Source organism: Dama dama, chromosome 12, assembly GCF_033118175.1.
Source record: "Dama dama isolate Ldn47 chromosome 12, ASM3311817v1, whole genome shotgun sequence".
NCBI classification, from domain to species: Eukaryota; Metazoa; Chordata; class Mammalia; order Artiodactyla; family Cervidae; genus Dama; species Dama dama.
In genome coordinates this window covers 46769923-46794678 of record NC_083692.1, presented here as the reverse complement: position 1 = coordinate 46794678, position 24756 = coordinate 46769923, and the positions used below count along the sequence as shown (strand labels likewise).

The following is a 24756-nucleotide window of genomic DNA, read 5'->3' as shown; positions in this document are numbered from 1 at the left end:
CCCCCAGGCTACTGTAGGACTGCTCAAGTGGCTGTATTTGGAGTTAGTGTCAACAGCATGACCCCCAAGACTGTCACAGCATTAGGCAATGTTTCCATCTTGGACTCCACGCAGAGAGTGAATTAAAAAAAAAAAAAAAAAAGTTTTAAACACTCTTTCTGTTTTCAGGGGGAAAAGAGATTGACCCTGCAAAGAAAGAGTAACTGCCCCAACAGTGGTTGGGTCAAAGCGACAGAGAGCTACAGCGTCATGCAAGCAGGCCTGCAAGTGGCTGGCACTTTACAGGTGGTCCAAGAGGCCAGCCACGCTATTGTCAGAAGCCAACTAAAGGACACACGGCATCAAAAACTGTTTTGAGCAAAATGCACAAGCAATCATTTGCTAATTAGTTTTCTGTAGCAAGAAGTGCACAGCCTAGTACAGATGGTGGGGCACAGAGTAACAAGAAACTCTTAGAAGAAGGATAAAATCTAGTTGAGAAAGTTTTCCTTAGCAAATAGTCGAGGTTTTATAACCAGTCCCACTGTGACGAAACAACTGGGAATTGGCAATAGTACAAACACACTGTCTTCTCATTAAAGGCCACCAAACATGCCTATATTAAGTGCTGTGTCTACTTTGAGTATCAAAAGGCAAATTTGTTTTTCTCAATAAAATCCTTTTTCATCTTAATGAAAGACTCAAGTTAAGGAACCATTTAAATATTGCTATATAGAAAACTAGAATGAAAGCACTCTATACTCACTGTAGCAATCAGCAACTCTAACATCATTCTGTATTAAGATAGATACTTTCTCTCTGGGAGGCTGCCTGCTACGCTCAGACTTGGGTTCAAGTCAAGCTTCTTCCTCACATTTCCTCAACCCATACACAAAGCTGGCATGTCCTGCCTAAAGATTTTTCTTGGCAGCACAAGATGAAAATAGAAAAGAAAAACAGAAAAGAAACTTCATAGAAAGGGAGACAGAAGAACATAGAAAGAGGGTAAAGAGAGGGAGCGAAGGGAGAAAAAATATTTAAATTAGGAAAAGAAAGGAGCTAGGGTCAATGCTGTCCCTCTAACAAATTCCATTTTTAGGAGCTAGACATTCATTTAATTTGTTTAATTGATTTTCGCTTGAAATTTTGCATGAGGAGTTTAACAATTGGCATTGCAAGAGTTATAAAGGGAGAAGGCACCCAGCTCAGCTCATCTTCCATCATTTTCTCCAATACAGTTCTGTGATATAGTCACAGATCTGCAACTCAATTTATCACACGAAAACCTGTACATTTCAAATGGGCAATTTTATCTGAAACAAGCAGTCAATTTTGGTTGGTGAACAAACCGCCCCGCAGCTTTTTTGGTTAGCAGGTGGCTTGGCCCACACAGTTTCCTTTAAATCCAGGCATAATTTGTCTGGTTAACATTCAGCTCAGCAGTATATCTCTCACAGAGTTCAACCACAAAATAGTAATGCTATAGTAGCAGTATTAGGAGAAATTTCTGGAAATGTGGCATTTCAAATATAACTCTATCCTCAAATGATTTCTGGTCTTTAAAATTCACTAAAGCAAGACAGAATTTCCCACAAAAAAAAAAAAAAAAAATCAGTATTTTCTTCACTACTTTTCAAAACAGTAAGTGGACTTAAAGTCTGAATATAAAACATCACTAAATTGAAAGGGACTCTCCAGCTATGAGCCCCAAGTGCTCACCTGATTCAGCAAAAGAATTTTAAAAATGAGATTGATGCCCTCAAACCAGGCAAAAACCATTACCACACTTTGGGGAATGAAGCATTATTTTATATAAACTAGACTGAGACAGCAGTGGTGGCATAGCTCAGAAAAGTTCATTTTTGAAGTTTTGTACCTTCATCCATGTATCCTGGTGCTTCTTATTTGTAGAATGCTAAATAGTTCATTAGTCTAAAGACTGAGGCTCGAGAATAATGAAAAAGACATTGGGGTGAAAATGTATACATGTCTTTATGGGATTAAAACAAACGTCATGTGTGAAGTGAAGTGGGGGCAGTTGAATAAATTGGGAGATTGGGATGGACATATACACTCTATTGATATTCTGTATAAAATAGATAACTAATGAGAGCCTACAATATAACTTCACTCAGTGCTCTGTGGTGACCTAAACAGGAAAGAATTCCATAAAAGAGGTTATATATGTATAGGTATAGCTGATCACTTTGCTGGATAGCACAAGCTAACACAACATCATAAAGCAACTCTACTCCAATTTAAAACAAACAAAAAAAAGCATCTTCAGCCTTATCAATTTAGAAATGAATGAGACCTTGGCTTTGAAATCAAACCTAGCTTTACATACATCTCACACACTTACCACAATAATTAGGAACCATGTAAATAAAACTGTAAACAAAAATATCCCCTCATCCTAGCCGCCCTCGGGATTGATTTACAGAGTAGGTGGTGGGAGAGTGACAGCCGCTTGACCTTCCCTTGCGGCACCGTCTCTAGTCCTCAAGCCCCCAGATGTTCATGTTGGTTTGTGAAATACAAGACTGTGGCAGCTCAGCTAATGTTTCACGGTCTGCCTGATCCAAACAAGCAAATGAGAACAAGTAGGAAGTGCAATGGTCTTTGGATTTGGAGGGGAAACAGCCAGGTAAAGGATAAGATGCTTACTATCACAAACCTCATAAAAGAATCTTTCTCCTTCCTTCTTCTGCTCATGGAATTGCAGGTCAGAGATGTTAGACAAAGACACAACACATTACAGACACAATACACAACACAGTTTTGGCACAGATTTTTGAGATGTGAAAAATAAACCAGCGATACATCAAAAACCACTAGTGCTGCAAAGCACACTGCAGAAGAAAATCAGTATTAAGTTGACATTGAACAGAACAGTAAAAGGCATCTGCACTGGTGGAACTTTACAGATCATTAGCATATACATAAATATATTTAATTGTGCATATATGACTAATATATATATACACAAACACACTACAAAAAGTTATTGACCATCTTCCTTCTCCTAGTCACACTTCTGCTGTATTTACTGAATTATTCTGTTGTGGATAATGATCACTTTAGCTGTTAATAGTATTTTAGATTGTTAGCATTTCCTGTTCTGTAGTGAACCAATGTAAAAACTTGATTATGTCACTTTCTGTAGCAAAGAAATATATGCTGCTAATGATCTCTAAGGAGATATTTAGCAACTCTAGGCATACAAATATACTTACCTCTTTTCCTCCCATGGATTCAAACATTTTTTCCAGCTGAACCCGCAATTGTTGAATATTGTTCATCAATATACAGGGCTTTAAATAAGACAAACAAAACAAGAAATTCATTAAATTACTGAATGGGTTGGCCTTCAATGTAATAATATACAGCTATCACTGAAACCCTATTCTATTTGGCAAATAGAACAATTATGCCACTTTAAGATAATACTTTTTAAACAGTTAATCATAGAAGAGGGAATATATAGCCACTTTGGGCAATGGGATTTAATATTGTACTTAGTAAACCATTGGAGACTTATTACTAGAATTGATTTACTCTTAGCAATGTGGCATTTTATACTTCAAAATTAACCAAATTCAGATTTTGTTTAAAGATTTACATTAAGAAAAACACACTAGTTTAAACTATCCTGGTGTTTTCATTGTTTCAAAAGCTAAAATATCACCTAAGTTTCAAAAATGAAAACAAACAAACAAAAACAACCCTTTCAAAAACCTTTAATAAATTCTTACTATCACTAAAGTCCACACTCTGGTATTGAAGGCCCTTAGTTATACAGCTCCAAGCCATGTTTTTCTTCTCATCTCCCTCTCCTACATTATGATGAACTCGCAGCTCCAACAGGCTTCTTCCCCACCGAATGCCTGTGCTTTCCAGGCTTGGTGGCTTGGCTTAGCTTGTGGGCCTTTCGCTTGAACCTCTTTTCCTATTTGAGTCACATCCATCATTCAGGTTAGGGCCTTCATTTTCCCAGATTGTATCCTTTTGTCACTCACTTGACATTTGTTTTATTTAACTTCACAACTGAGTTGCTTTTGACTGTCTTGCCGGCTGACCTTAAAAGCACTGTATGCACCGCTGTGTCTTTTTCTGCTTTCTCTTCCAGAGTGCTGCATAGAGCCTCACACATAATACATGCTTTAAAAATGTTCCTTGACTTCTTTTCAAGGAGGCAGAGATATAACAATAACATAAAGATGTAAAGCTTTGTGAAAGGGCTAGATGTGTCCTCAGAATGGTTGAAATTAATATATAACAGAATTCAGCATAGTTATGGAATAACTTAACATTTGCTACATGCTGATTCTGAAGAACCAGCATATCAGGGGAAGAAACGAGTCAAAGAAAGGAAAATGGATATGCCTTCCAAGGTGCTGGGAAATGAGCCAATAATGAATCAGAGAGAAACCTGCAAAGGACTTCCAGGACATCAGAGAGGTGTTAGTGCTCATCAGTGGAAAGATTTTATCACTGTTTCAACCACATTACACACCTTTGAAGAGCTTTCTAATTGACTCTTAAAGTGACCACATCCTAACTTGAATTTACAAAAACAATTTAGAACTTATTCTCTTAATTTCAGGCACTTAAATATTTTATTTTTACAACACAGATTTATCTCCTATAGATTCTGTTCAGTAAGCTGAATCACAGTATTCTACAAATTGATTTGAATTGCCAGTTGAGAGTCTCTGGATCCAAGTCTAGTCCTATCTGTAGCATATATGATCAGATTTTCAGGATTTCAGATTCTTGACCCAGTGTCAACAAACTGAACCAAAAGAGCTTTATCCACTAGGGGACGGGGTCATTGTTTTTTTTTTTTTTTCCTTTTTCATTGCAGAGGGGAAAGAACTAAGGAAGAGCACAGCTTTTAATGAGAAGCAGGAAGACTCTATGGGTAAGGTTGTATCATCCTGCTTTCCATGGTTCTAAGTTATCTGGGTAGACTCTGATTATTTGATATTAGCATTCAAGCATATCTCTTTTTTTGACACACATAATAGGACTTTAGTTCTAGTTTTACACATTAAACCAACTCCAGGCCTTCTTAATGAAATAATTTCCAATGGAAAAGAGCTACTAAGAAGCAAAATGAACAAAGACAATTGGGCTCACTTGGCATAGATTGCTATTGACCTGAGTAAGGCTACATATAAAAAAAGAGATGCAGTTATCCAGAGGGAGATAAAAATAAATATGAGACATTCCTCTTTGATTAAGGTTCTGCTGACCTTGACATGTTCAAATTTCAATTTTATTGAATCAGTTTATCAAATCACTACTGAGAATTGAATTACACAACACTACCTTAATCAGGGAACAGCTTTTACTTACTTCTCAAGTAAATGAACAACAAATAAACAACTAAAATACCCACAGTAAAGGGAACATTAACCTGATTTCACTAGTTGGTTGTATTTTTTAAGATCCCACCAAATTACGTTTCTGAATTGAAAAAGATTTTTAAAATAAATCAAGTAATTCTGATTTAGATAATATTGCTTTGCTATAATGTGGAATGTGGAAGAATGGATTAAAAACGTGTGACCCATTCCAAATTTAAAATGTCACAGAAGGAAAAAAAAAAATTATTCTGCCACAGATATTTTGTTTAACTGTCATCTTTAATTCTGAGCCCCTGGGAAAGCAAATATCACGGTCATCTCTTAGGCGTCTCTCTTTAAAAGTTTCTAGTGCTATTTGCAGATAAAATGGGAATATTGTCATAAGTATACAGAGAAAACAAAAATTAACTTTCAATGTTCTTGATATTTAAAGATATTTAAAAATTTATATCTGTAACAACAGTGACACACACACAAACGTGCAAAAGCACTTCTTCAATCTTTCTTAGCTGACAGGTTAAACTAAGTAGCTGACTGATATCCTTTTGCGGAAAAGCTAAAATAACACTTGGCATTTAAATGAGAGTCTAAGACTGGTCAAGACATCAGTAATTAGGAAAGAAAAGCATTAAGGAAAGAAAAGTAAGCTTGTGTGCTATAATATTTCAATGATTTTCTTTCTTTATAAAAATTTCATTTTGAAAAGTATAGAATATAAAGAAAAATATAGAGGATGATATAATGCTGATTTATATTTTTCATATTAAAAAATAAACTATAAATGTCAAAACATAAAATAGAAATCTACAGGGGCTTTTTAAAGCTATTTTTCCTTTCTGAATGACAGGAATTGGCCTGGATAATTCATAGCTACCTTTCAAAGTCTTCAATTTTTGATACCAAAGAAGTCAGAATCTTTTCTGAAATTATCTGGCACTGTTTTGATTTTCAACATATTACTTTTCAGTTGTATTATAAATTTAATTATAACTAGATGCTTTCAATAAATAAATACTCTATCTTGTCTATTAGAATATTTGTAATCAATGGCAATTAGAAATCGCTGCTGACACATCCAGGCATTTCAATAAAATTTCTGGGCAGCATTTTCACTTAAGGGAAAGAAGAATCTTCTGGTACACTCAAGAACCATTAGGGCTGACTTATCTTAATGAGCTGTCAGCAAGAGGTCAATGAGTTTTCAGCAAGAATTCTCTTTAAGATTTGTTGGATAGTAGGAACTGATTTTTTGACAGAGGAAAATAACCCCTGATTTTTATCTTGAAAAATCTAGTACTAGTACTGACTTTTAAAATATTTTTAAGTGTTTTAAAAAATTCTTATAATGTTACCAACATGTTTCTCCTAAAATTATTATGGTGAATAGAAAGATTTTACCTTCCACCATAAAATAACATTGATTATATTCCAAATTACTTTTGGTTTATCTCACTTCTCTTTATTCCTTTCATTAATCTGTAATATTGGCTTAGATGTTATCAACATTTGTCAGTCATCCAAAAAATAAGAGGATAAGTTAATAATTCAGAGTATAGATCAGTATCACTCCTTACTTTATTCTTTTCAATTTATTTGAAAACTAAAAGAATAAATTATACTAATTTTGGTATTGATGCCAAAACTACATTATTTGGTGTGAACATTGAACTTTTTAACCCCTAGGTCCCAGCTCCAGTGTTTACAATGACGTGGGTTTTCAACTGTTTTTATGAGTCTTACTCATCGTCATGGAAAACCACAAGCTGACTGGCATTGAGATGCTCTCAACCTTCCTCTGAATTCTATTTTATACCAGTTCAGGACTACTAGAAAGCTTTCTAACAGTCTCCTGAGATATCTATTTTTATCATCTATATGAAAACACAAAGAAAACAGCTTCCCTTGCTTACTTATATCAGTTCTCAATTGAGGACTATTTGAGAATAGAGACATTTTTTCTTACCACATTTTCCTTATCACAGTATGAACTGAAATCACTTGATATAATTGCAGCATACTGAAGTAGTACTTTATTGATGGTCTAGGAAAAAAAATTGAGACATTTATTCAGGTAAGTAAAACTTTATACGTACATATATATCTACATATGTATCTATCCCCACAAACTCACACAATCCAGGTTATGTTAATCAGAAAACTTCAAAAGACTTTTTCAGATGAAAAGGGTCACATGTGTGCTCAGTTGCTCAGTCATTTCTGACTCTCTGTGACCTCATGGACTGCAGTCCACCAGGCTCCTTTGTCCATGGGATTTCCCAGGCAAGAATACTGGAGTGGATTGCCATTTCCTTCTCCAGGGGATCTTCCCAACCCAGGAATGGAACTGGAGTCTCCTGCAGTAGCAGGCAAATTCTTTTAACCACTGACCTGGGAAGCCAAACAAGGGCCATTAGTTCAGTTCAGTTCAGCTGCTCAGTCGTGTCCGAGCCCATAAACAAGGGCCATAGTAGTGACTAAATCTACACCTTTGCCAAAAGAAAGATTTCAAACTTATATTTACATGACAATTTGTAATATTTCTGAGTACATTTGGAAGATAGTCCACACACATCCATTCTATTTTAATACAACCAGCTCCATCACAAAATGATTTATTTTTAACTTAAGACTCAGGAGATATATGGTTTGGTGGTACCTCCACTATGCTTGGATATTTATTACCTAATGCCCCCAATGACTTTTTTCTCTTTCTGAATAATTGACACTTTGTGCTTTCATCATCTGGCATGATTTCTAGTTGCCATCTCCCCTTCATCCCAACACACCACACACACACACACACACACACACACACACAACTCTACCGTGACAAAATTCCTTGTGGTGGTTCTTTTTTAAACCTTCTACAATATTCCTGAATTATGACTGGTGTCAGAACATACCCATATGTGTCACTTAGCAATGAATATTTTCAATGATACAAAGCCTTACTAATAACAAAGAACACCTTTTAAGACCAAAATTTCAGCTTTTGTTGCATCACAGTATCTATTAATTTACCATTAATATAGTAAGTTATTTATTGATGCAATATTTGCTAAAAATACTGCCTCATCTTCCCCTCCCTGGCCTTTTTAATCCTAATTCCACATTTTCCTTCTCTATCTAATAACTCTTACTGAGCCTAAGGATGCCCTCTGCTTCTATTAACTAGGCAAAAAAAGGGAAAATGAACAAATTTCGTTAGTTGCATTTTGTTTTAATTACTTAAACAGATATTGATGTGTTTGCAGGCTACTGCTATTACTTACAGAGTTTGAATTATTTTAAGTCCAAAGTGGACCTGATTTTCTTAGAAGAGAGAAAGCAACAAGAGCAATAAATAGAGGTCAACTCTTCAGAGAAAAGCAAAGACGCAAAAGCTTTTTTATGTACAACACATTGTTCTGAATTTTCTTTGTGACTCAAAATCAACTTGGGCTGATAGTCCAAGGAGTTAAGCTGAAGGAGAGATGTATAATTTGTAGACCTGAAATCACAGAACGTGACTATGAACTCATCTTATAGACTTTAAACATCACAGTGAAAACCTGAAACCTGAAATTAGGGCTAACAAGCAGAAAGAAAACCAATAGCTCATGGAAAGAAAAGAAAGCATTGTTGCTCAGTCATGTCCAATTCTTTGCGACCCTATGGACAGTAGCCTGCCAGGGTCTGCTGTCCTTAGAATTCTCCAGGCAAGAATACTAGAGTGGATTGCCATTCCCTTCTTCAAGGCATCTTCCCAACCCAGGGATAGAACCCAGGTCTCCAGCACTTCAGGCAGATTCTTTACCAACTGAGCCACCAAAAGTGAAAACATGCATCAATTAAAATAGAAAAGTTGGCTTCTAAAAATATAACATCTTATCAAGAAGTAGACTAACAAATCTAGGAAAACAGGTGGTGGATCAGACTAAAGTATTTTCTATATGCATCTGTTCAAATTTTATTTTAGACTTCATGTTGAAAAGTACTTTGGGACTTACCTAATGAGTGCTGATTTATTCATACATATGAACACTACTCTCAGTTTACAGGTTCTTATGAGTGTCAACTGCAGGAATCAACTCACTATATTGCAAAATCGAAAACCAACAGAAGCCTGCCTTTAGGAGCTTATTGCATCTCAGACTATCATATGTTCAAGACTTAGTTTGGGCAAGGGAATCCAGACGGCCATTTTGGATTATTCTCAGTGTCTCCACATGGTCTAATTCTTGCCTCTGCTTCATAGGAATGATGAAGTAATTCCCTTGAATTCCAGCTGGGAGGCAACTGATCCTAGGATCTCACGTCTAATAACCTACAAATGCCGGAGGTTTGCAAGTCAGGATAGGTTGCATTTAAGGAAAAGGGCTTTGTCATGTACAATGTAGTTTAAGGCCTTGTGCTCATAGAAATGTCGGTACACTGGCTATGACAAAATCCATTTATTTGTGAGTATACAAAGTACACCTAAATGTGTTCATGTACATTTCAGGGGCAACTTCAATGTCATTCTAATTTATTTAACAAAGAAAAATCACTATCAGACATTTCTTAATTAATATTAGTGAATACAGCTGAACCTTGAACAACCAGAGAGTTAGGGACACCAACTCTCTGCACAGTGAAAAACTGACTTGTAGCTTACAGTGAAAGTGTTAGTTGCTCAGTCATGTCCAACTCCTTCACACCCCATGGACTATAACCTGCCAGGCTCCTCTGTCTAATTCTCCAGGCAAGAATACTGGATGGATAGTCATTCCCTTCTCCAAGGGATCTTCTCAACCCAGGGATCGAACCTGGGTCTCCCGCACTGCAGTGGATCCTTTACTGTCTGAGCCATCTGTATTCACAGCTCATCCATATCCCTGGATTCAACTAACCACACATCATATAGTACTGTAGTATTTACTATTTAAAAACTGGACTCCCAAAGTTCAAACCCATGTTGTTCAAGGATCTACTGTAGTTAGTTAAGACTTATCTATCTCAAGCATTTTTCCAACATCATCATAAGCATTACCTAGGAACTTGCTGGAAATAAATAAATAAATTCCTTGACCCAGGACTTCCCTGGTGGCGCAGTGGACAGGCGTCCACCCGACAATGTGGGGAACGTGCGTTCCATCCCTGGTCTGGGAAGATTTCACATTCAGCAAAGGACTAAGACCATGTGGCACAACCACTGAAGCCATGTACCCTAGAGCCTGCACTCCACAACAGGAGAAGCCACCGCAGCCAAGAGTAGCCCCTGCTCACCACAACCAGAGAGAAAGCCTTGCAAAGCAACAAAGACCTAGTGAAGTAAAAAAAATTAAATCAATTAAAAAAAATTCACTGGTCCAGTCCCAGGTCTACTGAGTCAGCAATTCTGGGGTTTGTTATTGTTTACTCACTAAGTCATGTCTGACGCTTTGTGACCCCATCAACTTGTAGCCCACAAGGCTCCTCTGTGTGTGGGATTTCCCAGGCAAGAATACTGGAGTGGGTTGTAGAAGTAGACTAAATATCTTGTCAGTACTACTGGGAGGGACATCTAGGAGTATACTCTTATAATCAGGAAGACAAGAACCCTGGACCAAATGCATCTCTGCAGTCACATTTCATGCATGGAGCTTTACAGTATCAGAGCAACATAGAGGACAAGAAGGCTGCAGTATTTGTTAAATGGCACTAGTGATGCCACTTCAGTGCTTCACACATTGTATTTTAACGTATCCAACATAAGACAGAATTCCCTAGGGAAGCCTAGGTTTGGCTTAAAGGAAAAACATGAATGGTGAGATTTTGTTCTTCAACTTACTAATTGATTTCTGATAACACTGGAATGTGAAGGTAATATAGATTGGTGGATGAAAGTGTTCCATTCGTATCATTTCTAGTCTTTGCATTGTTTAAACCTTCTGAGCTTGTTTTGTCATATTAAAATTAGGAAAAATAATTGTATGTATCTCTTGAGGTGGTTGTAAAGAATAAGTGAGACAATACATGTAAAGTGATTAGCACATAGTGGTGCTCAATGAATTATCATTATTATTTTTACAATTAGGATTAGGTTACCAGATCACAAGGAATATTTGTGTCTCAATCACCATAATATTGACAACTCTTAGTTAGGAGTCAATTAACATTTGTTGATTTGTTTTTAAGTAGTACTGAAAATATTACTTCACTGTTCTTTAAACTGAAGTACCCATACTTGTCAAGAGCAGTAAGACAGCCATAGGAATATTCTCCAACCATGTGTCCATTTTCCCACTCAGCACAGCTCCTGAATGTACCTGCTATGGAACTTAAAGGATTTGCTTGGCACCTGATTCAGTCTTTTATATGCTTTAGTGAAAACAAATCATGTTTTTAAGATCCAGTTGACCGTGCTAACTCCTCTTAAATGTCTGAAGACATCATTAATGTGTCTTTCCTCCAGGGGATGGTTTAAATCAGTCTATGTCCCAGAAAGATAATAGGATTTCAGTATCTCTTGATACAAGGATCCCAGTCCTAAGAAGGATAGGGTTTTCAAGACCAATGGTCACAGCTGATGAAATAAACTTCAGTAGACTGTGGTTCCTGTGAAACAGCTAATTAGATTAACCACAAAGTCCCATTTTTTAAAAATAATCATGCTAATAAAAGTTTATTTTTCCTTGAAGGTTGCCAATTTCTATTTTCCTAGAAAATGTTTTTCATTCCTTATGATAATTCATCTCCCTATGATAGCAACTGGTTAGTACTGAATGTCCATGGGTTAAAAGTGTCTTTATTTCACTGAAATTATTTTACTGTGCCAATAAATCTCACCTTTCCTCAGTGACACATGCAGCCTATTCTTCTCCTCTTGCTTCAGACAGCCCTTACACTCTGGGCTTCTTTGTCCCCATCTTACACAACCTGACTACTCTGTGAATTCCACTTTTGTAATATGTGCAATTCTTATCTGACCCTGCTTCCACTACAGAGTTTCAGAAATAGCATGTGACATACTTTTAAAAACACTGTCCCTAATGACCCTATTTCATTCTTTTCTTGGCAGTCATCCAAAACACAGCTGCTAGTCAAGAAAAGACTTCGAGAATTTTTTAGAATAATTCTTCTGCAGAATTCACTGCAAATTTCCCCATAGTGGGAAATTAGAATCAGCTTCTCAAGAAAGTTGCAATAAATGATTTTTAACTATTATCTCTAAAAGTGGGAGGTTACCTTAGTCTTCCTAGTTAGTAGATACAAAGACTGGAGTTCAAAGTATTTCATGGCAGACAAATACTTTACAACATTTTAGGGTGACAGCTGCTTGTCTGCCTAAAAACCTTCATGGGCTCCTCATTTTTTACTAAAGAAATTCAGCCACTTTCCCTGCTCTTTAAGACTGTTTACGACACGAGCCTAACATTCCAACTGTAGTTCCACAGCCCTCTATAGATCTTATGCTCTTTCTCTAGTGGGACCTCTCAAGCTAGAAGTCCTGAGTCACAGAATAGTGGAGGACGACAAAGATTCTCTATTGAGCAAGCTCTGCCCAGGCTCCTCTGAGTCCCCTTCTCAACTGGGCCTTAACCTTGACTTATCAAGACTTGAACAAAACAGTAGCAAAATTTCTAAGAGTTCAAAGACACACCTCTTGGATGACCCCACATTCCTTAAAGTGCCTGCCTGAAAAAACCCAAGGCTGCCAAAAGATTTACCATTTATTCTAGCCAACACCTGAAGATAGGGTCCTGTCTCCCAGCCTCTGTGGAAGGGTAGGGGCCTAACTTCAGTAAGTACCAGTTAGCAAACTAGGTGGGCTTCCCGTGGATCACGCCCCTCTCCTGCTCTTTGGGCCCCTACTTGTGCTCTCCCTGTTCCTACATTCTGCCTCTGAAACACCCAGTGATGGCTGGACAAATCAAAACAGTCTGTTTCAGTCTGGACTCTCCCCCATTGCAGTAGTTTACTACTGATTAAAATCTGTCCTTACCACTCTGACTAGTATATCTGGCTTTGTTATTTATTTATTTTTACCAAAGGCTGAAGTTTGGTGAACAGGAAGTCAGTCTTTGTTGTGTTACATCATACACTTTCTTGGTTTCCTAGTTACCTCAGCATCAATTAACTGTCCTACTACAGTTAATAAAGATGCTGAAGCCCTTTCCTAATCCATTTGTCAGTGAACAAGCCTTACACTTCTCTAAGAACCAGAGCCAATGACAGGGTGTGCCTCATGCCTTGCATTCACAAAGGATCTCAAACTTAGACTTTTTGTGATAATGCAAATGAAGTAATCTCCCTTTGTGTTTGTATCTGTGGTTAAAAGCAGTGCCATGACAAAAAAAAAAAAAAGCAGTGGCATGGTAAATATGTGTATCCTTTATAGGCTGAATTGTGTCCCCTTGAAATTTATTTGTTGAAACACTAACTCCCAGTATCTCAGTATATGAATGTATTTGGAGAAAGGATCTTTCAAGAAGTCAGTTAGTTAAAATAAGGCCAATAATGTGAGCTCTAATCCAATATGATTGGTGTCTTTCTAAGAAGAGAAAATTTAGACACACATAGAAACAAATGGTAACTCACTCCATATTCTTGCCTGGAAAATTCCATGGACAGAGGAGCCTGGAAGACTATCATCCATGGGGTCACAAAGAGTCAGACAGGACTGAGCAACTGAGTGCACACAGAAATACAAGGGGTGTATGTACACAAAGGAGAGACTGTGTCCGGACACACTAAGGTAGTCTATTGCTGGAGTCAAGAGAGTGGCCTCAGAAGAAAGCAAACATTATGACACTCTGATCTTGAATTAGTTTCCAGAACTGGGAGATAATTAATTTCTACTGTTTACATCACCATTCTGAGGTGTTTTATTTAAGGCAACCCTGGCAAATTAATACATCTTAAATATTGTAAACAAGTGCACTGAGCTTTGGACTTTATTTTTTAAAATTACACACACACACACACACACACGACCTTTTTCAACCTCTGAGATACCCTGATTATAGCATTTGATTTTTTTCACAGCTGTCTACAGATTTGGCCATCTCATGATAAGTTTTCTAAAGTCAGAGATTGTTCTTCTTCATGACTGCATCTCTGAAAGTGGCTGGTAAAGTGTGCAAATGAGGCGATGAGTAAGCCCTTGTCAAATAAACAGCCAAGACGTCCACTGTTATCCACCCACAGGGCCATCAGGCATAGGACTGGGTAGGTCCTTGCCCTCCATCCTTACATTTGTTGTATTCAAAATCTCTGATAATGAAAATCTCTGTATTCAAAAACTCTCATTCACAATCTCCAGATATTTACTACTTCTTAAATAGTTCAGAAGATTAAATCTAAACTTCTCAACCTGGGAAGCAGAGCTTTTCAAGATCTGGACACCTGGACACATCTTCACTCTCCCAACCTTTGCCTCTCCTAGAACTTCTTTTTTTGTTTGTTTTTTGTTTTTTCTTTTTTGCCAGCTTGTTTCTCCCCATTCTTCACATGCCAGTTCAGCTTTTCCTATCTGTTTGTTCCTGCTATTCCCATGGTTTATGACACTTTTCTAACATTACCTTTTTAGGCTGAATGAGCCCTCTTTTCCCAGGGAAACTTTGTCTATTTTAGTTCTCATTAGTTTTCCTTCTGCTCAATTTATTGTGAATTCCACTGTTCTTGAGATTGAATTGTCCCTCTTCATGAATATCCCTCTTTATGCCACCTTCCAATTAGCTCATGTCAAGTGATCTTGATTATCTATCTATCTGTCTGTCTGTCTGTCTGTCTGTCTTTGAGATCTGAAGGACAGAGACAGCATCTTTTAGTTCTTATATTTCCCTTGAAACTTTTGCAAAGTAGTAAGTACTTTATAAGCCTTCTTAGACAATAAAAGGAGGAAGAGGTCAGAGAAATCTGGTTGCTCAAAATCAACTAACAAAAGCCTATTCATAAAAATCAAGGGAACTGCTCACACTATAGTTACTGGCTGATTTGAAATTAGAACTCAATTTTCATTACTCCAAGTTCAACATATTTTGTACTACAGTGTATTACTGCTAAAAAAAAAAAAAAAAAAACCACTTTCCATTTGAATATGAAATTCCAAGATTTATTCTCTGCTACAAAGCTGAAATATAAATTAATTGGGCCACCCATAGTAGTCTCATCAATTACAAATGACTGAGTCATTCATGTGAATAGCAACTTGATTTTTTAGGTTGATAAATCTATATTTAAGAAAAAAGGGCAAAAAGACAGTCAGATGACAAACTTGAAACAGTCTTTTTATTGCTGGGATTAGAAAATTGAATTGGGGTAGTGGTCAGACAAGACTAATGCTATAAAATAACAGCATCTTTCAGATTCTGTGCAGGAAAATAATAACATGCCATAGTCCCTGGTAGTTCAGTGGTAAAGAATCCATCTGCAATGCAGAAGACCTGGGTTCGATCCCTGGTTCGGGATGATGCCCTGGAGAAGGGAATGGCAACCCATTCCAGTACTCTTGCCTGGAGACTTCCATGGACAGAGGAGCCTGGTAGGTTACAGTCCATGGGGGTCACAAAGAGTTGGACATGACCTGAGTGACTAACACACACACACACACACACATTGTCCCAGCAAAGAAAGGATTCATTCCATTTAACTTACCTTTGCAAATCTTCTCATTAAGTGAGATAATGCTTCTGGATTGGGGCATTCCAGTTTCTTAATAATCTCAAAGCTCTGATTAAGCTGAGCAAAGACATCAACCACGGAGCAAGAGAAGAGTGCATGATCAGATGTCTGTTGGAACTGAGAAGAGAGAAGAGGAAACCATTCCCAAAGCATATTAGATGGACTGTGGAAAGAATCTTCATTACTTCTCAAAACAACTCAATCTCCTATATCATGTGCTTTCATTTCCCAATGAGAAAATCCTTGTTCATTTTAAAATCATTCATCTCCTTTTCTGAAAAGTGTAGTAAAACTAGTATCATGAGGCAGGTTACTATTAATTGAATTGGGGGAGTGGTTTTTTTTTTTCAATTTCTCATTCCCCACAGGCATTAGGATGGTTTAGCAAGCTGATTGTAGCTAGAGACATTTGATTTACTCTAGAGGGATTGGGAGGGTGTCTGTCCCTAATATTGGAATCCTGGAAAGGTTCCAGAGCAATGGGGAAGCTTTGTATAAGCCTACTGAACTTGTAGATTCATGCCAATTCAAGGAGTAAAGAATCTTGGGGCAAAGGGGTGATTGATTTTTTTTAAAGCAATTCCCTAGGGGTCTTAGCCTTTAAAATTGTGTTTTAATTATATTTTGGTAATTAGAGAATTAAAATAAATGTTAATTAATAGCAATAAGCCTAATAATTCCCGTTAGCTTAAAAGTGAGCAGTGTGAATGAATCTCAAAAATAAGCAATCTGAAAGTCATTTAAACTCACTCCATCTTTTTTGTCTCTTCCCAGGGCTCCATGTAGGAACTCCATTGACACGTCTTCATTTTCATCTAGCCACTGCATGACAAAAGGTTCAAACCACCTGAAAAAAATAAATATTATGACATACTATAAAAGATGTCATTCACACATAATTAACAGTAAATGCAGTATTGCTCTTTTCTTATCTGAGAGTAATTCAGGACCAAAACCCTCTTTTCATTCTCTTTTTCTAGTTCTGCTACCTTGAAGACCTTTATCTTCACTTATTAAATATATCCCCTTCTTGGAATTCCCTGGCAGTCCAGTGGTTAGGACTCTGAGCTACCACTGCAGGGGGCATGGGTTCGATCCCCGATTGGGAATCTAAGATCCTGCATGCTGTGCAGGGTAGCCAATATCTATCTATCTAACTTTCCCTTTTACATTAATCCCTTCCTTTCTCTTGACCCTTCTCATGCTGTTTCATGATTAGTTCCCAATTCTCACTCTATGATTCTCTTTACAATTCAAAATCCTGTAAAACGCAGATCTTGTATGCTGTGTGCCCTGCTGTGTCATTCTCTTATCTCTCAGGGCTTTGCCATCTGGCTTTCATCTACCACAACTCCTCTCCTGTAACTGATCCTGCAGGCTCACCTTTAAATTTTTTTTTTTTTCCCCTCCAATTTCTCCTTTATTTATTTATTTTTTTCAGTGGGTTTTGTCATACATTGATATGAATCAGCCATAGATTTACACGTATTCCATGATCTGCAATCAACCTGCAGTTGGGTTTTGTGAATGGTCTAAGTTTCAAAGTTCTTTTTTCCATATGGAAGTACAATGGATGTATGGTTGTCTAGCACCATTTATTTAGAAGGTCATCCTTACCCCCACTGCTTTGAGTTGGCATCTTTGATGCAAATAAATTAACAGCAATGAGTGAATTTATCTTCAGACTACTTTATTTCATTCATCTATTTCTTGCACACAACACTATACAATTAATAACTAGCTTTTGAATATGTCTTCACAACTGATAGTGCAGTTCTCCAACTTTTTTATTTCCTCTTCAAGGTTGCTGTGGCTAGTCTTGGCCCTTTGTATTTCTATGTACTACACTTTTTTGAACAAACTTATCATTCTGCACAAAAAGAGCTGCTGCACTCCTTATGGGATTGTATTAAATCAATGAAGGGAGAACTATCATCTTTACAATAATGCATCTTGTAAGGAATATTGTATATTTTTGTTGACTACATCTTAAGTATCTCTAAGTAATATTTTATAGTTGCCTGAATAGAGGGCATGCACATCTTTCATCACAAGTCTTTATCATGGCTTTAATGTCATTTAAATGGTATTGTGTATACATAATTTTCTAATTGTGGCTATGATATAGAAATTCAATGAACTTAATTACTACATTCACATTTTAGATTCTATTAGTTTTCCCATAGTTTCTTTTGAATTTTCTAGATGTATAATTATGTCACAAAAACATATTGACAGCATCATTATATGCTTTTACAATCATCAGACTTTTGTCTTACTGTACTGCCTCGGACTTCTAACACAATGTTAAATAAAAGTGATGTTATCAGTTATCAGTTTTGTTCTTTTTAAAAAATTTCGATGTGTATAAACATAGTTGATTTATAATGTTGAATTAATTTCTACTGTACAGTAAAGTGATTCAGGTATATATATACGTGTGTGTGTGTGTTCAGTCATGTCTGACTCTTTGCAACTCCATGGACTATAGCCCGCCAGGCTCCTTGTCCATGGGATTCTCCAGGAAAGAATACCGGAGTGGGTAGCCATTTCCTCCTCCAGGGATCTTCCCGACCCAGGGATTGAACCATGTCTCTTGTGTCTCCTGCAGTGGCAGGTGGATTCTTTACCACTGCACCACCTGCGAAGTCCTATATCTATCTATCTACCTACCTACCTATATATATATATATATATATATATATATATATATAACATTTTTCATAATTGTTCATTCTTGATCTCATGGGGAAGTTTTCAAAATTTTATCCATAAGTATGTTTGTATAGTTTGTTTAAATGCAGGGGGTTTCTTTTATTAGATTAAGGGAGTTTCCTCGATTTTTAATTAATGTTCCATTTTATCTAATTATTGCTATAAGTTTAGTGTAATGATTGTCGGAATTTTCTCCATAATTTAAATGTGGTGAATTGTGTTCATTGCTTTTAAAATGCTTAATCTCATATCCCAGGAATAAATTCCCCTTTGTCATGTTTATATTAGACTTTTTATATTGGCTAATATTTCATTTATTTTTTTAACTATGTTCAGAGAGAAACTGGCCTGTAATTATTCTTGCTTGCTGTGTTCTCAATGAGTTTTAGTAGTGAGGACATGCTGACCTTAAAAATAGTTTGAGAAGTATTCCTGCCTTCTCTGGAACAGTTTGTGTTACATTGGTGATATTCTTTCTTAAACATTTGGAAGAATTCCATTTGGAGCCATCTGGGCCTGGAGTTTTAATTGTGACATGAGCTTTAATTAAGGATTCAAATTTTAAAATACTTACAGACCCATTCAGATTTTATATTTTTTGTTATGCTAGTTTGGTTTTAGTTTTAAAGGAATTTATACATTTTGTCTAACTTTTAAATGGCCTACCATAAATGTTCTTCTTAATAATTTTTATCTTTTTAGGATCTTTTGTGATATCGTTTCCTGACAATGGTAATTTGTGACATATTTTTTTTTGCACTGCCCTTGCTAAGGCTTCTTGGATTTTTATCATCTCAAAAACACACTTGGCGTTTTAACCCCAGGTGGCACAGTGGTAAAGAATCTGCCTAACAAAGCAGAAGACAGGAAAGATGCAGGTTTGATCCCTGGGTTAGGATCCCTTGGAGTAGGAAATGGCAAGTCACTCAAGTATTCTTGCCTGGAAAATTCAATGGACAGAGCAGTCTGACAGGCTTCAGTCCATGGTGTTGCAAAGAGTTGGAAAGGACTGAGCACATAAAAATTTTCTACTTTATTTTTATCCCAGGTCATGTTGATATTTTCTTTTTCTATTTTCTCTTGATTTTAGATATTTCTTCTGATAACTTATATCACTGATTTTATAATTTTTCCTATCTTTTTATAGAATTAGAGCCATAAATTTCCCTCTATTTCCCATTTTAGCTGTAATCCACAAGTTTTGACATGTTATATTTTATCATTAGTTAAAAATACTGTGGAAATAGATGGGGAAACAGTGGAAACAGTGGCTGACTTTATTTTGGGGGGCCCCGAAATCACTGCAGATGGTGACTGCAGCTATGAAATTAAAAGACGCTTACTCCTTGGAAGGAAAGTTATGACCAACCTAGACAGCATATTAAAAAGCAGAGACATTACTTTGCCAACAAAGGTCCATCTAGTCAAGGCTATGGTTTTTCCAGTGGTCATGTATGGATGTGACAGTTGGACTATGAAGAAAGCTGAGCACCGAAAAATTGATGCTTTTGAACTGTGGTGTTGGAGAAGACTCTTGAGAGTCCCCTGGACTGCAAGGAGATCCAACCAGTCCATCCTCATGATCAGTCCTGGGTGTTCATGGGAAGGACTGATGCTGAAGCTGAAACTCCAATACTTTGGCCACCTGATGTGAAGAACTGACTCATTTGAAAAGACCCTGATGCTGGGAAAGATTGAAGGCAGGAGGAGGAGGAGACAACAGAGGGTGAGATGGCTGGATGGCATCACCGACTCGATGGACATGGGTTTGAGTAAACTCCGCAAGTTGGTGATGAACAGCGAGGCCTGGTGTGCTGCAATTCATGGGGTCGCAAAGAGTTGGACACGACTGAGAGACTGAACTGAACTGTGTAATTTACACCGTGGTTTATTTTTTGACTTATGAATGATCTAGAGTGTCTGCTCAATTTCCTATGTGTGGTCCAAGAATATACAGTATATTGTCTAAGCTTTTAAAATTCATTATATTTGCTTTTGGGTCTAGCAGATAGTCTATTTTGGTAAGTGCACCATGTGTGTCTGTTAAAAATGTGTATTTTCTCACTGCTGGTTAATTATAAATTATAGATAGGCATTCTGTGTGTGTGTGTAAATTATATCTATGAAAATTTGTGGAAAATCTGGGTGAGCACATAGAGATATATCTGGGTAGATAAATGTCTCTCAGTGTTTTATTCATGCTTTTGAAATGTCTTTATTAATGACATTTTTGTCTGATTCTTCAGTTTCTGAAAGAATTGTAATCAAATAGAATTGTAGATTTTATTTTTCGTTTTATTTCTGACAATTTTTGCTTTATATATTTTGCTGACATGTCATTTAATACATACAAATTGAGAAATTATATATCTTTTAAAATTTTATTTTTGAAAAAATTTTAATTGAAGTACAGTTGATTTACAATGTTGTGTTAGTTCCTGGTGTACAAGAAAGTGAGTTAGTTGTATATATTACATTATATATTCTTTTTCATATTCTTTTCCACTCTGGTTTGTTATGGGGTACTGAATATAGTCCCTGTGCTAAACAGTAGGGCCTTGTTTATCTATTTTATATATAGTAGTTTGTATCTGTTAATCCCAGTCTTCTAATTTATCCTTATTCCACCTTACCCCTTTGGTAACCGTAAGATTGCTTTCTGTGTCTATGAGCGAGCATTTGTTTTGTAAATCAGTCCATTTGTATCATATTTTTTATTTCATAAATGTGATATCATATGGTATTTTTCTTTCTCTGTCTGACTTATTTAGTATGATAACCCCTAGGTCCATTCATGTTGCTGCAAATGGCAATGTTCCACCCTTTTTTATGGATAAGTAATATTCCATTGTATATTTGAGCCACATTTTCTTTATCCATTCATCTGTCAATGGATATTTAGGTTGCTTCCATGACTTGCCTATTGTAAATATTGTTGCTATGAATTTGAGGGTGAATGTATCTTTTCAAGTTAGTTTTTTCCAGATATATGCCTACGAGTGAGATTGCTGAATCATAGGGCAACTCTATTTTTAGCTTTTTAGGGAATCCCCATACTGTTTTCCATAGTGGCTGAACCAATGTACATTCCCACCAACAGTGTAGGAGGGATCGCTTTCCTCAACACCTTCTCAGCATTTGTTATTTGTAGACTTTTTGATGTTGGCCATTCTGACCTGTGTGAGGTGATATCTCAGTAGTTTTGACTTGCATTTCTCTAATTAGTTTTGTTGAGCATCTTTCCGTGTGCCTATTGACCATCTGTATGTCTTCTTTGGGGAACTGTCTATTTTGGTCTTCTGCCCAATTTTTTTAAGCTTGAACAAATAGAAAAATGATATTTATTTATTTGTTCTGCCCATTTTTTGATTGGATTGTTTTTGTTGTTGTTGTTAAGTCATGTGAATTGTTTCTGTATTTTGGAATTTAATCCCTTGTTGGTCATGCTGTTTGCAAATATTCTCTCCCATTCCATAGGTTGTCTTTTCATTTTGTTTGTGACTTCTGTTTTGTGCAAAAGCTTGTTTGATTTGGTACCATTTGTTTATTTTTGTTTTCAATTCTATTGCCTTAGGAGACTGACCTAATGAAAAACACTGATAGGATTTATGTCAGAGAATGCTTGCCTGTGTTCTCTTCCAGAGTTTTATGGTGTCATATTTGAGCATGGTGTGAGGATATGTTCTAACTTCATTGATAAACATGTAGCTGTCCAGCTTTCTCAACATCATTTGCTAAAGAGACTGTCTTTATATTTTGTATATTTTCCCACCTTTGTCGAAGATTAATTGATTGTAGGTGTATGGGTTTATTTCTGGACTCTCCTTTCTGTTCCATTGACCCATATATCTGTTTTTGTGCCAGTAACATGCTGTTTTGATTGCTGTTACTTTGTTGTATTGTCTGTAGTCTGGGAGGGTTATACCTCCAGTTTTGTTCTTTTTCCTTAGAATTGTTTTGGCAATTCGGGGTCTTTCATGGTGCGATATAAGTTTTAGGATTATTTGTTCTAGTTCTGTGAAAAATGTCATGGGTAATTTGATGGGGATCACATTAAATCTGTAGATTGCTTTGGATAGTATGGCCACTTAACAATATTAATTCTTCTAATCCAAGAACATGTAATATCTTTCCACTAGAAATGATACGTCTTTTTGTTGAATTGTTCCCTTAACTATTATGAAAAATTTCTCTCAAAGTATTTATCTTAAAATCTACTTTTAAAATATTAATATAGTTGCATAATTTTCCTTTCAGTTATTTTTTCATCCTTTAAGATTTCTAGACTCCTATGCTTTAGGTGAATAAATTATAAGAAAGATATTTTGGGTTTTACTACTTTATCTAGTAGAACCATACTTGTTGGCTAGAATATTAGTCTACTTGCACATAAAGTTTACACTTAATTTTCTGATACATTAAAATTTAAATCTATCAACTTCCATACCCACCCCCAGTTTCCTACTAGTTTTTCATTCCTTTCTTTCTCATTTTTTGCCTTTTAAGTAGTTTTTTATTTACTCCCTCCTCCTTCCCCATAATCTTATTTGATGCCTAGTATTATATTATATATTAAGGGCTTGCATTATAAATTATAACACACACACCCAAGACATAGTAAAAGTTTTTTAAAATGAGTATTTACACCTTCCAAACAATTCGAGGACCTTATATTAACTCAGTCTATCAGTCTTCTACATTTTCATGCTGTTTTTGTCCTCTATTTTAATTCTATACATATTTTATTCTACAGATTTTTAAAATTTTGTATTGCTAATGTGCTTTAAAAGTACTAATTTGTTCATCTTCTCTAATACTTCCAATTCTTTATTACTGTATTCTTATCTTGAGTTCCCCTGTCTGAAGGCTTAGAGTATATTTTTGATGAGAGTCTCCTGGAAATGAGTTCTCTTAGCTTTTCAGCTGGGCCTCCCTTGCAGCTCAGTTGGTAAAGAATCTGGCTCCAGTACAGGAGACCTGGGTGCAATTCCTGGGTTGGGAAGATCCCCAGTTATATTGTATAGATGTTTTTATTTTCCTTTATTTTTGAAGGATATATCTGATGCCTGTAGAATTCTAATTGCTCTCTTTCAGCACTTGGAAGATATCACTGCATTGTATTCAGGTTTCAGTCACCTCTGTTGAACAATCAGTCAATTGTATTACTGCAGCTCTTTTCAAGGTAGTGTCTTCCTTTCCTTGACCCCAGTACACTTAAGTTTTACTTCTTTTTGATTTTAAGCAGTTTTCTACGATGTGCCTGCAGGTGGTTTTCCTTGCATTTATCCTTCTTAGGATTTATAAAAATTCTTGAACTTTAGTTTCAAACTTTTCATCAGTTTTGCAAAATCCACACCTAGTATCTTTTTACACACTGCTCAAATACTATTTATACTTTCTATCTTCTCTTTTTATTGGGACCCATTTCATTGTATACCAGACCTTTTTATAATTTGCCCCATATATTCCTGTTTTATTTTTTTCTATATTTGTATTTTTTGTTTCTATGGCTCAGTTATTTTAGGCCCTCTGCTGTGTATATTCTGCCATTAGGTCCATCTGTTACATTCCTAACTTTTCCTTTTTCAATTTTATGATGTCCAATTTATTCTTCTTATAGGTTCCTTTTTACTGTTGAAGTCCTCCCACAATTTGAAGGACATACCAAATTATGTCTGATAAGGCTAATATTTCTTTTTCTCTTGGATTCTAGTCATTTGGTCCTATTGTCTGGCAATCTTTAACCTTTTAAACATTGTTCATTGTCTATGAAAAATTGTGGAACCTTTGATTTATCATTTCCTTTAGAGCAGATCTAAGTTTTTGCTTGTAGGCTGGTCTATTTCCAGTTTGCCCTTATTTTTAGAACAGAGGTCCTTCAGGGATCTCACCTGAAAAACTGGGATGTTTATAGTGCTTCTTCTTTCTTAGAAAGGCTTACCTTCTAATTTTTGTCTCCCCAACACTGTGAGAATGTTAAAGTCTCTACATAGCTTTTTAATCTCTTAGTGCTTGCACTCTACTCGATTTCTGCCTCACTCTCCACACAAGGGCAGATTAGGAA

General features: G+C 36.3%; 1 protein-coding gene across 2 annotated transcripts in view; it reads right to left on the bottom strand.

Moving 5' to 3' along the window:
- UNC13C (unc-13 homolog C) overlaps positions 1-24756 on the bottom strand; it is a 609739-nt gene that overhangs the window by 102546 nt on the left and 482437 nt on the right. For both annotated transcript variants that reach the window (XM_061158385.1, XM_061158384.1), the window contains 4 exons: positions 16728-16824; positions 15951-16094; positions 7315-7392; positions 3216-3293 (listed from right to left, as the gene is read on the bottom strand). In XM_061158385.1, the coding sequence (XP_061014368.1) occupies positions 3216-3293; positions 7315-7392; positions 15951-16094; positions 16728-16824 (397 nt within the window). The remainder of the gene's footprint in view (positions 1-3215; positions 3294-7314; positions 7393-15950; positions 16095-16727; positions 16825-24756) is intronic.